Source organism: Epinephelus fuscoguttatus, linkage group LG2 (genome assembly GCF_011397635.1).
Source record: "Epinephelus fuscoguttatus linkage group LG2, E.fuscoguttatus.final_Chr_v1".
In the NCBI taxonomy this organism is placed as follows: domain Eukaryota; kingdom Metazoa; phylum Chordata; class Actinopteri; order Perciformes; family Serranidae; genus Epinephelus; species Epinephelus fuscoguttatus.
Window position 1 is genome coordinate 31,576,037 of NC_064753.1, and position 15,002 is coordinate 31,591,038.

Here is a 15,002-nt window from a genome sequence, read left to right on the forward strand (position 1 = left end):
AGAACGAGTTTCACCCAGGAGACAGCTGTGCGTCACATACAAATGTTAAAGTGTATGTCTCATAGAGACGCAAAAGAGCACCTTCGGCATCAGTATGACGTGAGGGGCTTGAGAAAGCATCAGTATATGACGACCTGGGATGAGAAAGCATTGCCATGTGTGTCAGACAGGGCCTTTTACATTGCTGTCCAAAACACTTAATGTCTCTAATTGGGCATTCTGATTATTCATTACATTTCCACGAAGTTTGGGTACGTGGAAAACACAGATTTAAAGATTAAAATGGTCGAAATAGGTACAGCAGGGGCTGAGATATCCTGATTTTGAGTATATTCCTATAAAGAATCTGTAGTCTCTAAACCCAAATTACCCAAATGATGTCACTTGAGTAAATTTCTCAGACTTAAACAGAGCTCCCTCCGACACCACAAAGCTTGTCTTCACAGGCTGAGTAGTATTGCCCCTGATGTGTAAACTGACCTTTATGTCTAAAGCTGGAGCACCTTTAAGACCTATTTGAATCTATACAGAGGTTGATGCATCCAGACAAGTCTAGTAACCCTGGAAAATGTATCACAGTGGGTCTTGCATAAATGCCTTTACCCTGCCAGAGAGATGTGTGCTGGATAAACAAGGCCACCTGGTGGCAAGATGAGTCATATCATGTCATCTCTGTATCATCATGTCATTAACTATCAATGACCTTATGTTAGAGTTAAACAGAAAACCAGAGAGAGCAGTGAATATTACATGATGCTTGAGCTGAAGAGCAGAAGTAGAGATAGTCCAGTGTGGGTTTGTAGACGAGCTATGATTTCATAACATTGTCTTTTGAAAGTCTGTGGAAAAGATTTCTGTGACTCCTTTGTGTTTGGAGCCAATACGAACACTCAACTCCTTCCGTTAGCATGCATATGGACTTGTTGTAGTTGTTGACCGTGTTGTACTGTTGATGTGTTTTTTTTGTTATGTGTTTTTTTGTGTGTCACGTTGTGGGGGTTTTGGCCACAGGGCTATTGTTTTCCGCAATATGCTCTGTGGATGTCTTTATTCATGTATGTCTGTATGCACTTGTTGATGTTGTGACTATGAAGCAGTGTCCTGTATATATGCCGAAATCAAGTACCACTGACTCTGGTTGCCTGGCAATTGAAGTTCAATTCTATTCTACTCTGTTCTATCACACCAGTAATTTAGGAGGATGTCTTTTAAATTCAAGTGTTAGATATTTAAAATGACAGGGTTCAAACTGCTAAAATGAAAATAATGACATGCAACAGGAGTCCTTCCTGACTCCCATAACCAATACTGCACCTGTAAGGGTACTTTATATTATATATTTATTTATATTATATATATATATTTATAATTCTTTTTGGTTCATGATATCTTTACTGAGTTCTTTCAGCTTAAGGCAAGTTGGATTTAAAGGGGAACTAATGTTTTTTTCAACCTGGGCCCTATTTCCCAGTCTACTTTTGTCTAAATGAGTGATAGGATGTTCAGTATTTGACATTTCTCCAGTACGAAGCTGCCTGCAGCCCGTGAGCACCCTATATTAAATAATAGGGCACTCAGACAGCGTCAAACAACGTCAAACTACGTCCAGTATAGTACGTCCAAATGCATTTTTTCACACAGATAGGCTCGGATTGTTAGTATAATTATCCGACAACATAACAGAAAGGAGAAATGAACGTCTGTGTTTATCTTTGGCTGGATTCAGACATGTTCCACTGCCTGTTGCTGCTCCCTCTCTCTCCTCATCCGCTCTTCAGTTTCAATGAGTTCTGCGTCCGTGTACTCCGTGTTCAAATAAATACGGGCGGTCATCAAATTCAAATGGCTCATCCAGATCCAGTTGGTTAAAATCAGGTAAAAATTTGGACATGTTTGTTGTGGCAAGTCAAAACACTCAGAGAGTAAAAGTCTGGCTCTGAAATCTCACGTCTCACGGTATTTGAGTTATTGCAGGAAGTTACCGCTGGAGTGACGTTACAAACGTGAGGAGTTAATCTGTTTGGAGTAGTCATGGCTGAATTTTTACCCGATTTTGACCAACTGGATCTGGATGAGCCATTTGAATTTGATGACCGCCCGTATTTATTTGAACACGGAGTACACGGACGTACACGCAAGGGGCAGAACATATCCGAATCCAGCTAGTTATACTAACAATCCAAGCCTATCTGTGTGGAAAAAAATGCACTTTTAGTGGACGCATTTTGATGATGTTTGACGCCGTGTGAGTGCCCTATTATTTAATATAGCGTATGCTCACTGGCTTCAGGCAGGTCAGCCCTAGCTTCGTACTGGAGAAATGTCAAATATTGAACACCCTATCACTCATTTAGACAAAAGTAGATCGGAAAATAGGGCCCATGTTGAAAAAACATTAGTTCCCCTTTAGGACTTTTTAAGACCTTTTAATGCCACTCATAATTAAATTTAAGACCCATTTCACAATAACCAAAATACAAGGAAAGAAAAAACATAAACTGTCATCAATCATTTAGAGTTAGGGACAATTTTGCCAAAACGTTTATTGCAATAAAAGAAGTGACTTTGGGGGTCGACGGTAAAACAGAACTAGAGCTTCCTGCAATTGTTGACAAGTTTTTTTCTTGTGTTTCCCACTCTGCATGTGTAATCCCACTGCCTTGATTCACATGATGCAGATTTGAAAAACGTTTTGCATCAATACGCTGAGCCTCATAAGCATTGCCTCACAGGGCTTTCAGCCATGCAGTGAAATCTTGTATCTCATCTAAATACCCCATTTCTATGAAATTTGCACCTCTGTATCGTCCAGTGTGCAGTGACAACTAGCTGTGTTTTGCTGGTCTGGTTCTGCTTTCCTGATCTGTGTGACATTAATGCGAGAGACATTAAGTTCAACTAACCAAAAAAAAAAAAAGTCACAGTAATAAAATCCTGCTTGCCATGTGTTAGTGTTTAAGGCTTCTGAAAGATTGATTGAAGACATAATACCAATTAAGGCCTTATTTTTAAGTTTATCAATTCAGCGCCTTTTAAGACTTTTTAAGGACCCCAAGGAACCCTGTTTCAGCACAGCTCAGCACAATTTAAACCTGAACAGAGGTTTAATTAGCCAGTGAGGGATATTTATGAAGAATGTACATAACATTAAACTAATGAGTATTATCGTAATGGCAATAATAATTCAATAATTTAACCTGAAAACACAAACAAAATTATATAACAGTTGATTAACAGCTCAAATTTGTTCCCCACCCAAAACAAGCCAGCAACACCAATAATAATGATTATTAATAAAAAAAATAATAATAACAAATTTGAATGGCATCTGTAGTTTTGAACCCTCGTGATCTGAGGCAATTAGCACTGACACCAGCTTTACCCTTCAACTTCCTTCCCCTCAGCAGAGTCATCTGAAGCCGGATATATAGAGAAGTGTGAAGTGGCTTCTCACATGGCTGAAATGTGTGAGAGTGCATGTGCAACCAAGAGTGCGAATGCTACAATAACGTGTGTGTGTAGGTGTGTGTGTGTGTGTGTGTGTGTGTGTGTGTGTGTGTGTGTGTGTGTGTGTGTGACCATGCACTGACTTTAATAGCAGCTGATACAACATCATAGGGAGCCCTTGTCAACTTGATTACTCTGCACATGTTAAACAAAAATCAAAAAGATCAGTGACAGAAGGTGAAGGCAGAGAACAAAGCAAAGCCACTTTTGTGTCACTTAAAATAAAAAAATTATGTATGTTCCCCAAATTGATTCTCTGCAGGAGACACATATTTCACAGACAAAATTACAGAGTCTTTGTATAATTTTCTTTTCTTGCTTTGGGCTTTCTGAGCAGCTGAATCTCATTTACGGACGTGCAGCTCTGGTAGGTGTAATGATTCTATCATGAAGCAGGCTTTCACTCCATGTCTCAAAAATACCAGAGACAATAATCTTCGAAGTTGTGTAAGCCTGACTTTGAATATCATTTCTTTCAAATTAGGCCAGCTGACATCAAGTGTACACACACATGACACACGTGACACAGATTTTTACACACACCCACAAAGTACACACAAACCCACATAAACCATAAAAAACATATAATTCAAAATTAACTCAGTGGCACAGTGAGTATCAGCGGTACATGCTGTGTGGCACAGAAAAACAATCAGGCTATCTGCTGCTTAAAGTAGATTATTCAAATCATCTGCACTCAGCTGAATCGACTCGTGTCAGGAGATAAAACATGTTTGCTGCTTATTTGTAGCCTTGTTTTTAAAAGTCTGAAGCCTGGATCATCTTTAAAACAACCTTCACCACTTCTCCAAGAATGGATTGTTAGATTAATGAAGACGTTTTTCTCGCCTATCCTATCAAGCAGAACCCAGTTTAGTTCTAGCTTTGTGTTAAAATCAGCATGTTTTTTCTAATTACCTCTGAATTTTGGTTTTATTTCTCCAGATTTTGATATGCATCTCTGATATGTTTGCAGCTACTTCAATATAGTTAAGGTGAACAGAATTTCATTTGTGATGCCCAAAGCACTGAAATCTGACATCAGAAAAGATTCAACAGCAACATTGTGTTTTGTAAAACATGTCCCTGTCATGCTGGATAATCCATAGAACTCTCTCAACACTTTGCACATGGACTTATCATATTTCCACAGTAACAGTTCGGCAGCAATAACCTCAGAGACGAATATCATAAAACCTGGAAAAATTAAACCAAACGTTTCTGCATGACAAGTAACCACGAAAGGTGAATGAGAAATGTTTTCAGAATCCGAGTGACTTGGTCCTTTAAAGTTAAATTAAAGTTAAACTGCATCACCTATCCTATAACATTGATGGATTGGCTTCAGTTCAGAACTGAAGAGGCCTTTTGGATGAGAGGCTGAATGTCTCAAGCAGGTCCAGTTGCCTACGATAGAGCACTTAAGACTGTCAGATTTTGATACTTTTTCAAAGTATGGTTTCAGTTCTCCTTGACACCTTTATATTACATGCATGTCTGACAGCAGGGTGGCAGCCCCACAAACCTTCTCAGTGCATTACCAGCCATGATGTAAATGTTTACATTAATAAAGATAACATTTAATTTTAATGAACTGATTCAGCATCCCACCTGTAAGTATGTAGGCTATGTGTGCTCACGATCTGTTGTTCTTTAAGGGGCAGACGTGCCAGTTACCTCCGCAGCCTTGTGCTACATTCATGTGAGGTTGGAATAATCTGAAAAACTTGTCCCTGATCAAATGTCATGGCTCACCTGATCTGTTTCCTTTGCTTTTTGTTATCACTGTAGTTTAACCGCTCTCAGTAATAAAACCCATCTTCCTCATAGCGTTGATGTTGTTTCCACATTACAGCTTAAAACTCATCAACAAACAGAAGCTGACAGAACGACCATCCGTGGAGCATCTGAATGCACCATTGGCATTGGCTGGCATAGTCTCAACTCAGCTACAACTTAATCTGTCTTGATGTGTTTACTCAGTGTCATCGCTGTGCTACAATACAACACCATACGGATTACGACTCAGATGGTTGGTCGGCTGACCTGGTACATATCAGACACTAAAAAGATTTGTTTAAAGAGATTTGTTCGTTCATTTCTGTCCATCACTAGTCCAACTCCCCAACATCTGTAAAATTGGTGAAGTTTTCCCGTAAATATGAAAAATTTTAGACGACACACATCTAAATCAGACTCTGACTCTCTGCTGTAGTTTTTTTTAACTGTATTTTGCCACACATGTTTTAGTATATGTACGTATTTCCACACCATCAAAATAGCATGGAAAATCTATTAGTCATTTAGCTGTTGATCTGGTCGTCCATCATATTCTACCACTTATTAAATTTTAAAACAAGACAGGACACAGTCAATTAATCAATTCAGTCAATTTTATTTATAAAGCCCAATATCACAAATCACAATTTGCCTCACAGGGCTTACGACATCCCTACGACATCCCTCTGTCCTTAGGACCCTCGCAGCGGATAAGGAAAAACTCCCCCCAAAAAAAACCTTTAACGGGGAAAAAAAAAACGATAGAAACCTCAGGAAGAGCAACTGAGGAGGGATCCCTCTTCCAGGACGGACAGACGTGCAATAGATGTCGTACAGAACAGATCAACATAATACATTAACAGTAATCCAGTCTGTGCAACTGAAGCAGTTCTAATTTACCCATGGTTCATACTGCTCATCTTAGCTACTGTTGTTTAATGTTTGTTGCTAATATTAAATGCACCTCTCAGTTTTACCAATTAAATGAGCCTCAAAGTTAAACTTTTAAGGTCATGTCAGTTTCAGCATATTTTTTTGTCTTTGGTCAAATATGACTCGCTTCAAAGGTCAACTAGATGACAGTCACAAATTACGATGGGAGCATTTCCTTAATTTTATTTCCTTTTTTCAGTTGATGGTTTATAACCAGACAATGAGTCATTTTATTTCCTGCGTATACACAGTGCAACACAGTGTATGGAAGAAATGGTGCAAGGAATCTCGTCTTTTTTAAGAAACTGCAATTCCAGCAGAGGATATACAGAGGATTTACTGTATGTTTACAGTAGGTGTAAGTCAGAGGTTACAACACAAACATCTTGCAGTACTGTGTTTGTGCAACAGGATGAAACAGAACTTATTTGATCATATCAGGAGGTCAGAAGCTCTTGTTGTTTTATGTGGTTCAGCTCTATGATCTGGCATTGTGTTACTCAAATGAATCTCAGTGATATTAGGCAGACTGTTTCTTTTCCCAAATACCTGAAGGAGTGCAGTGTCCCACTTCAAACTTCTGCAGACCTGATGAAAATCATCTCTGCTTGCGTCACATCTTGTTAACGCGACTGAAACTCCCCCTAGATCATTTTTACAACACTGTGTCTCTCTAAGCATCCTGTGATGCTCAGACAAGACTCCAGACTAAAGGTCAGTGTCTGGGCTACAAAATGTATCTCTTCTTTCCTATGCCTGGGTATTTTCATTCGTTAACTTTTCTAAAGCATTTTTTTTGTTTGATTATTTGTAACTTTGATTGATTTTTGGGATCATATCTGTTCTCAACATTAACAATATGCTGCTGTTATTTTGGCCATAAACTTTTAATTTTGTAATAGTGTCTTTCCACTCCAAATCATTCAGTTTGCCCACTCTATGGGGAACTTTCTGACCTTAGCCCTAAAGATGTATTATACAGCTTGAAAGAGCTCAAACTAGGCTGTAAATGCAGTAGAGAGACAGAGATCATTTTGAAATTGGTGCAATATGACCAGAGAAAAAGAGGAAGAGAGCTGAGGTATTTGCTTTTGCTCAAGAGGAAGAAGACTTACATCTACCAGAATGCACTGCGCCACATCGGACCAATAAATGCTCCTGATGTAATGCAGTTCAGCCCATGATTTTTCTGCAGGAAATAATATTTGTAGCCTACATGTATACTGTCCCCTGGCATTTCCATTTGCTTGTTTTATTGTGACACACTGGAAACAATATGGTGGCTGGCTGATTACAACAGATCTTAAATTACAGTTAAAACGTACGCTGAAATATATATAACAGACTCTTGGTTCATATTTTGTCAGCACTGCTTAGTTTTACTGTTTGATCTCAGTTTTTTCAGCCTCAGTTTTTACAAAAACAGGAAACAGTATAGTGACCACCTTCTTGTTCACAAATTCTCATGTTACATCCAAACAGTGCACTGAAATATGTTTCTGGAGACAGTTTAGTTCTGAAATATGCACTACAGTAACAGAATCTTGGTTGTCTGCCTACTTTTACAGTTTAATCAGAGTTTGGTCTGAGTTTAAGAGAGAGAAAGAAAGTCTGTTGTGGCAGGAAGAGAAAAAGTGGTTAAAAATGGACAATATTCCTTTAAATGAAATAGTCAGTGTTTTGGCTGATACGCTTTTTTATTTTCTTGCCAAGAGTTTGCTGAGTTTACTTACAGCCAGCACTGTCCCCTTGTAGTGACCATGAGGTTTCCAAGCAACCAACACAAACTTCAGGAAGTCATTGTTGCTAGCCAACAGTACTAAGGCTTCTTTGCACATGATGACATTTATTGGTGCACTGTCCGGATGGACGGCAGGCAACTGGAGGCAACGACTACGAACACTGCAAAGAGCTGTTTACGGCTGTTCCAATTGATCACACTGAGAAAAACACTAAGTACTTTGAGTCCCAGACAGTAGGATGTAGATGGCTGCGACTCAGGAGGTAGAGCGGGTTGTCCACCAATTGGAAGACCGGCGTTTCAATCCCCGGCTCCTCCAGTCTGCATGTGGAAATACTCTTAAGTAACACTGAACCCCAAATTGCTCCAAATGGCTATTCCATTGGTGTGTGAGTGCGAATGAATGGTTACAGAGTAGCAGGCTGTACCTTGTGAATGGGTGAGTGTGACTCATGGTGTAAAAAGCGCTTTGAGTGGTCAGAATACCAGAAATGTGCCATGCAAGTGCCGTCCATTTACCATTTAAAGGGTAGAAGTAAAAAAGTCACTGAGAAACAGCAACAGATGTGGATCCAGAACCTCCGTCTTAAGTCTGAAGTAGCAGAGTCAACTTATTTCAAGTGTAAAAGTTAAAGAGTTGTGTTGAACACTTCTCGAGTTGGATGCAATTACAATGTGCTGTGACAGCTTCTCTTTGTCTGTAACCACAACCCATTTTTAATGGTGTTTCACCAGATCTCTGGGGACAGTTGACCTAGTAGGTAGAAAATTAGGTAAGGTTAGCTAATGTTAGCAAGTAACGTTAGCGTTACAGCGGTGCATCCATGTACAGAGTCAACATATAAAAGACAGTTATACTCAAGCACATTTATTCAACTCCCTTGTAGGCTTTCATCAGCTTGCCATGCAACGTCAGTAACATCAGGAGGTCTGGACTTTAAAGGACGAGGTATGGATCACATCCAACATCTTATCTTACTGTATAATGACGAAAACTCTGACTATGTGTGTGTGTCTGTTCCACGTTTTTCTCCTCACTGACTTGGTCAATACATGTGAAATTTGGCACAGTGGTAGAGGGTCATAGGAGGATGTGAATGAAGCAATATTACATCAGTTGGCCAAAGGGGGGCGCTATAGCAACCGATTGAAATTGCAAACTTTGAATGGGCATATCTCATGCCCCGTATGTCGTAGAGACATGAAACTTTGCACAGAGATGCCTCTCCTCATGAGGAACAAATTTGCCTCAAGAACCCATAACTTCCGCTTATATAGATTTTCCACCATTTTGAATTTTTTGAAAAACACTTAAAATCGATCTCTTCCTAGGAAGTTTGACCAATCTGCATGAAACTCGGTGAACATTATCTAGGGACCAATATCTAAAGTTCCCTCTTGGCAAAAGTTGGAAAACAAACTAAAACTGAGCTTCTATAAGGCAATGAATATTGCGGAGGGCGTGGCTCATCACATAAAGGTGTATAACATCTCAAGGGTTTCACCCATCACCACACAACTTTGTAGGCATATGACCACACATAATCTGAGTGGACCCCTCCATTATTGACCCCATCAAACAAAATGGGGGCGCTAGAGAGCTAATTTCTTATCTAGGCATAACCACCATATCGATTTTTACTAAACTTGGTAGATATGTAGAACAGGACGCCTCAAGGTGACTGGAGAAATGTAACTCTAATTGGCAACTGGGTGGTGCTATAACAACAGAAAAATGCTTAAAAATGGCTAAAATGCGACTGATCACTGTGGCTCCCCCTGTGGCCGAATGTTGTTGGTTTTTTTTCTAATTTTTGGTGTGACTAAGTCATGGTATGGTATGCTGTACATAATCACGGAAACTGTCAGTGTGTCATTCTGTCTGTCCCACGTTTTTCTACTCCCTGACGTGGTCAAACTATGTGAAACTGCACATAGGCATTGAGGACTGGCATAGGTAGAAGCTGCCAATGGGTATGGACTAGTAAGTTTAAATTTTCTGACGATACCTGCTGCCTTCAGGTTCATCCAACCCTTTTATGTAGTCACGTTTCTCTACATCTTGTTAATGCAGTATATGAATTTATCACTTCCTGCCCTCCATCTGAATTTTGTGCACTACAGTAGTCACAAGCTAATAGCCAGATCAAGGCTAGCTGTATCCTCCTGTTTACAGTCCTCATGCTATGCTAAGCTAACTCTGTCCTGATGGTAGCTTCATATTTAATGTATAAGCAGGTGCTCTCAGCGAATTAGTGTATTTCCCAAAATGACAAACTATTAATTTAAGTGTACATCTATTGAGGTTAGAAGTGGAAAAAAAACACTGATTTGCTTTAATCTTCCAAAGTAATTTTAAATTCAGATTTAATTTAAACCACAAAGCAAAAACAATCTCACAGTAGGGTCCTGGGGGATTCAAATGCACATGCCAGACTAAATACAAAAATGTTATCGTAATGACAGACAGTCATGATGTAAAATGGATCTCAGTGTCACTATTTTTACACCCAGCAAAACCCACATACAAGTGATTTCATTGACCTCTGAATAGCAGAAATATCTACAACCATTTAAACTCTACCTGTGTTACCTCTGTGTAATAATGCTCATATCAACCTTTACCAGACTGATGCCTTTCATCAGATATAAGCGGTCCTTTCAGCCACAGAGCACAGTGTGTTCTGTACACTCTGTGCCATATGTTTGCTCTCGTACACACACACGACAGGATTTGATCAAAGCTCTGCGTTACATGGAAACTAGAGGGGGAGCAACACTTTTCTTCGGGTCTGTGAAGTGACAGGATGCACAAGGATGGCTCAGCCCTCTGGACAAGGAGCTTTGTATTAAAACCTTTGACCTGTCCTTCCCCCTCTGCTCATTGTCGTACCACTTACATAACTGTCACTTTCGTTGCTTGTACTGCACATTAGCAACCTTAAGTGCCACTTGTTCTGCGTGAAAAACAAATAAGTTGGACCATAGTCAACTGTAAGAGGATTCAGTTTATCTGAGAGATATATACACAGGAAATTATGATAATAAGAGACTGCATACATCATTACAAGTGTTACATAATGCACAGACACACTGCAATATACATGAGAGGCAATGAAGGGTACTCAACATTGCATTTCAGAAAATGTTCCTTAAACTATTTAAGCTGAAACTTAGAGATACACATCCACCGTGATCCATCTGCTACATCATTTCAAACTTTAATTAGCTTTGTTTCATAGTTCGGTGTTCTTCAGTGGGATTTGTTAATTAGCGTCCTCTTCATGTTGCTCCCCCCACTCAAACTTTAAAATACAGTCCTCCATCTTGGACTTGAAGACTCTTGAGAAATATTGATTCATCTCCTCTGTGAACATGTTCTTCCAGTCTCCAATCTTACCTGAAGTGTAGGAAGGGAACAGGGTGAGATTTATATAGATATTTAATTAAAGTGTGCATTTTTGTTCCTCACAGCTGATCATAGTTTTAAACATAGGCCTGTTGACTCCTTTCTTTACAGATGTTACGGATGTTAAAGGTCCAGTGTGTAGGATTTAGGGGGATATACTGGCAGAAATGGCAAATACTATAGTAAGTAGTGGTTTCCTTTAGTGTTTAATCACCTGGAAATAAGAACTGTGTTTTTGTTACCTTAGAATTAGCTTTTAATTTCTACTTAGGGAGCAAGTCTTCACCCATGGAGTACACATGTTGCCCTGCTATGTTTCTACAGTAGCCCAGAGTGGACAAACAAAACACTGGCTGTCGATAGGGCCATTTGCGTTTTTTGCATCAGCTGCTGTCGTTAGCAGCCCCTTCATGACCAGCTGAACAGCAACAGAAAAACATTATTTTTTAATGTGAAACTGTTTTATTCAGTATTTTTACCGGTTTAAATCAGCGGGTCCATTTGTTTTGAGGAGGAAGAGACCTCAGTGGAAAGTTCGGCTGCCATTACAAACCTCCTGAACGTCTGGATCTTAAGTTAACCGAGGAAAAAAGTGAGCACACATTAGCATGTGCCGGGTCACTGATTTGAAACCGCTTTATTCAGTGTTTTTACCAGTTTAAATCAGCTAGTCTGTTTGTTCTGGAGGGGAAGAGACCTCTGTGGATAATTTGGTAAAAACATCTTGAACAATGAACACTAAAGGAATCTTTCTTCTGGGAGTTCATGCTAGGCACATGGGGGAAGTTTTAGCTGGTTGCAATTTGCAATCCTCACTACTAGATGTTATTAAATCCTACACCCTGTTCCTTTTAGAAACCTCAAATAAATTGTTGTACATTCATGGAAATATGCTGACTTCCAACTACTCTTTTATCTAACTTTTGTTGACTCAACTGAAGGATTCTTAGAGGCCCAAAGAGATTAAATAATACAGTATTTACAAGAAAAACTAAAGTCTATGTAACATAATATATTATTTAATCTCCTTAATTATTTTATGACCCCTCAAATTCATCTTTTTTTTTTTTTTGGGTCACATATTACTGACACAATCAGTCAACTACACTTGATTCATCAGCATATGACAAAGCAGAGCCCCACCTTTTCTCATGAAGGAGCCCTTGCTGTGGTCCATTATGTCCTCAGTCACCAGGGTGTAGTTGACCATCTTGTTGTCTTTCATGCTGCTGAAGCTGCAGTGTTTCACACAGCTGTTGATCTCGTCCTCCAGCAGGGAACTCTGTAGATAAGCGCTCACCCTCTTTATGGCGCCATGTAGGTCCTGACAGCAGGAAGGAGAAGATGATATTATTAAAAATAGATTATCAAAACAGAAACTTATTAGAAAATAAAGTTAGTATTGCAAAAGTTCACTGACTGTTGTAAGCAGTGTGCCATGGCTTCCTTAAAATAAGGGATTATTATAACCTCTGATGTAAGATGTAAGGTCACGTTCGGAAGGCATGTTTGAGGAAGTGAGTTCAGTGTAAACATCATTCTGACATAGTGAATTTCCCTGACCCTGGGGAACAAGGTCAGTACGTATCTTAAAAGAAATTGTACACATAGTTGTCCATTTAAAAACATGAGCTAATGGACATTTAGCGTGATGAGAGTGATATGTTAATCCTCTTTTACCAATGACATTTCTTCATAGGTGATGTGAAGCATATCGTTCATAGCTGCTGTCTGACTGGTCCAGCCTTTAATGTGGTCAAACCAGCAGCCATAGAACACTGAAACAAAGAGAAGTACCACATAAACATATTGTTCCTAGGGAGTAAAATCACCACATCCTTACAAAAAATAACATAAATATATCTTTTCGTCCTGACATCAACTTACGTGTGCCCTCCAGGAAATGATTTAAAAACTCTGGAAATGAGCCAGGCTCAGGGAGGAAGTTGGCCATTTTGTGGAAGTGGTAAAAGGAAACCACCACGTCTTTAGGGTTTCTGCTCACGTAGATAATCTGTGAGATGTCACATAGCAACATCGTCACACTGTTTGTACTTAACTCAACCAAGATACCAGATACAGCAGTACAAATATTGATATCTGAGAGTTTAAAATGGTAATGGTATACTGGATAAAAGTGGGCATGAACAATCAACCTTGATACAAATCCTCTGGATACATACTGAGCAGGACATTTCCCAGTACTGCTTGTTGGTGATACCGTTATTGATTTATCTCAAACCTTTAGTATTTCTGTTCTACAATTTCTTAAAACCTTTTTGAGAACATATTGTATACACTGTTACGACACATCTGCAATACCTGATATCAGCCAGTATATTGGCCTGTTGAATGATCGTCTGTCTCTATGCTTAGAATAACTCTGTTGTCCAAATGTTTGCATATAACATGTAAATTTGACCTTGGCTTTGGAGCCCTGGAGGGCGGGGCCCAGCAGGTGATGAGGCATGTGTGTAGTGATGATTCCAGGTCTGGTGGGTGAAGCCTCCATCACTTCAGTGAAATAATAATGCTCCAGCCAGGGAGCCCGAGCCCAGTTTGGGACAGTTTGGGACAAGTGTGGGTTCCCTCTGTTGGATATGAGAGTCACTATTTCCTGCATCCATGTGGTGCCTGTTGAGAGGACAGAGAGGAGCATCTGACTTTCATTAAATCCATTCATAAACACATAACAAGCAAAAAGACACAAAAAGCTAAGTAGTAGGCTCATACCAGTAATGGTTACTTACGTTAATGGATTTCTCAACATTTTGTGTACAATGAGTTACTCAACATGCCCGCATGTTAAGTTGCATCACGCGCAAAGACACAGCAGGTACCATGTATCCGGATCAGTTCGTTGTCTCTTCTTACCTGACTTTGGGTAGGAGACAATGACGATATCCGTGTCCTCAAACGGAAATTTGAGAGCACGCTGTAAGGAATCCTGGGTGTGCAGGTGTCCGGGAAACGAAATACCATGAAACTTCTCTATGACATCCAACCTGGCCATATCCAACTCTGATACAAGGATGTTATTTGCTGGTCTTGATTAGCTGCCTCTTGACTAGTTTTCCTCTTGTGTATACCTTCCTCTCACTCAGTCTGTCTGTCTTGTAGTCTATCTTTGTACATCCGCTCTGTGAGAGAGGCTGATGGCTACAGAGGCTATATGTATACTAAAAAGAGGAAATGCAAATGGGACTCCCCAAATGGGTGTCATACAGTGGGTGTTTGCAAAAGATGACATAGAGCTCCAGACATGAGCAGATTATGAGGCAATTGTGCCTCTGTGTACAGATATGTGCCAACACCTCTCCTACGTAGGAGCAAGACACACAGACTTTGTGGTATTGTTTCCTTTTGTATGTTTTTTGTCTCTGTGACGCTTTTCTTTTTTTTTTTTTTTGTTTTGCTTTTTGTGTGTCTTAACAGTCATTTTGTGTCTCCTTGTAGTTGTTTTCTCTCCATTTTTAGTGATTTGGCCTGTTTTTGTAATTATTTTTGTTTCTTTTTTGTCTCTTAGTGGTCATTTTATAACTGCATGAACCCTTGTCCTTATATATATATATATATGTATATATATATATATGGTGTGTCATCCTCAAGCTCAGGTCCTCTACCAGAGGCTTG

General features: G+C 39.5%; 1 protein-coding gene across 2 annotated transcripts; it reads right to left on the reverse strand.

Annotated features, from left to right (window-relative positions):
* Positions 1-10,310: 10,310 nt before the first annotated feature.
* sult5a1 (sulfotransferase family 5A, member 1) lies at positions 10,311-14,520 on the reverse strand. Of its 2 annotated transcripts, none has more exons than XM_049595840.1 (6): positions 14,244-14,520; positions 13,792-14,003; positions 13,257-13,383; positions 13,050-13,147; positions 12,513-12,693; positions 10,311-11,360 (listed from the first exon to the last, which is right to left on the reverse strand). In XM_049595840.1, exons 1-6 carry the CDS (start codon positions 14,380-14,382, stop codon positions 11,227-11,229), a joined length of 891 nt encoding a protein of 296 aa, XP_049451797.1. In that variant the 5' UTR covers positions 14,383-14,520; the 3' UTR covers positions 10,311-11,226. The 2 variants fall into 2 exon arrangements, with proteins under 2 accessions (XP_049451797.1, XP_049451806.1); XM_049595849.1 differs by having other exon boundaries at positions 14,120-14,251.
* Between the last annotated feature and the right edge of the window lie 482 nt (positions 14,521-15,002).

Excerpts from the sequence above, each read along its gene's own strand:
- sult5a1 (XM_049595840.1), bottom strand. The coding sequence starts at position 14,382 with ATGGCCAGGTTGGATGTCATAGAGAAGTTTCATGGTATTTCGTTTCCC. Across the intron at positions 13,384-13,791 it reads TCCAGGGCTCCAAAGCCAAG|ATTATCTACGTGAGCAGAAA; the intron begins GTCAAATTTACA and ends GACATCTCACAG. Across the intron at positions 11,361-12,512 it reads GGGCTCCTTCATGAGAAAAG|GTAAGATTGGAGACTGGAAG; the intron begins GTGGGGCTCTGC and ends CCTACACTTCAG.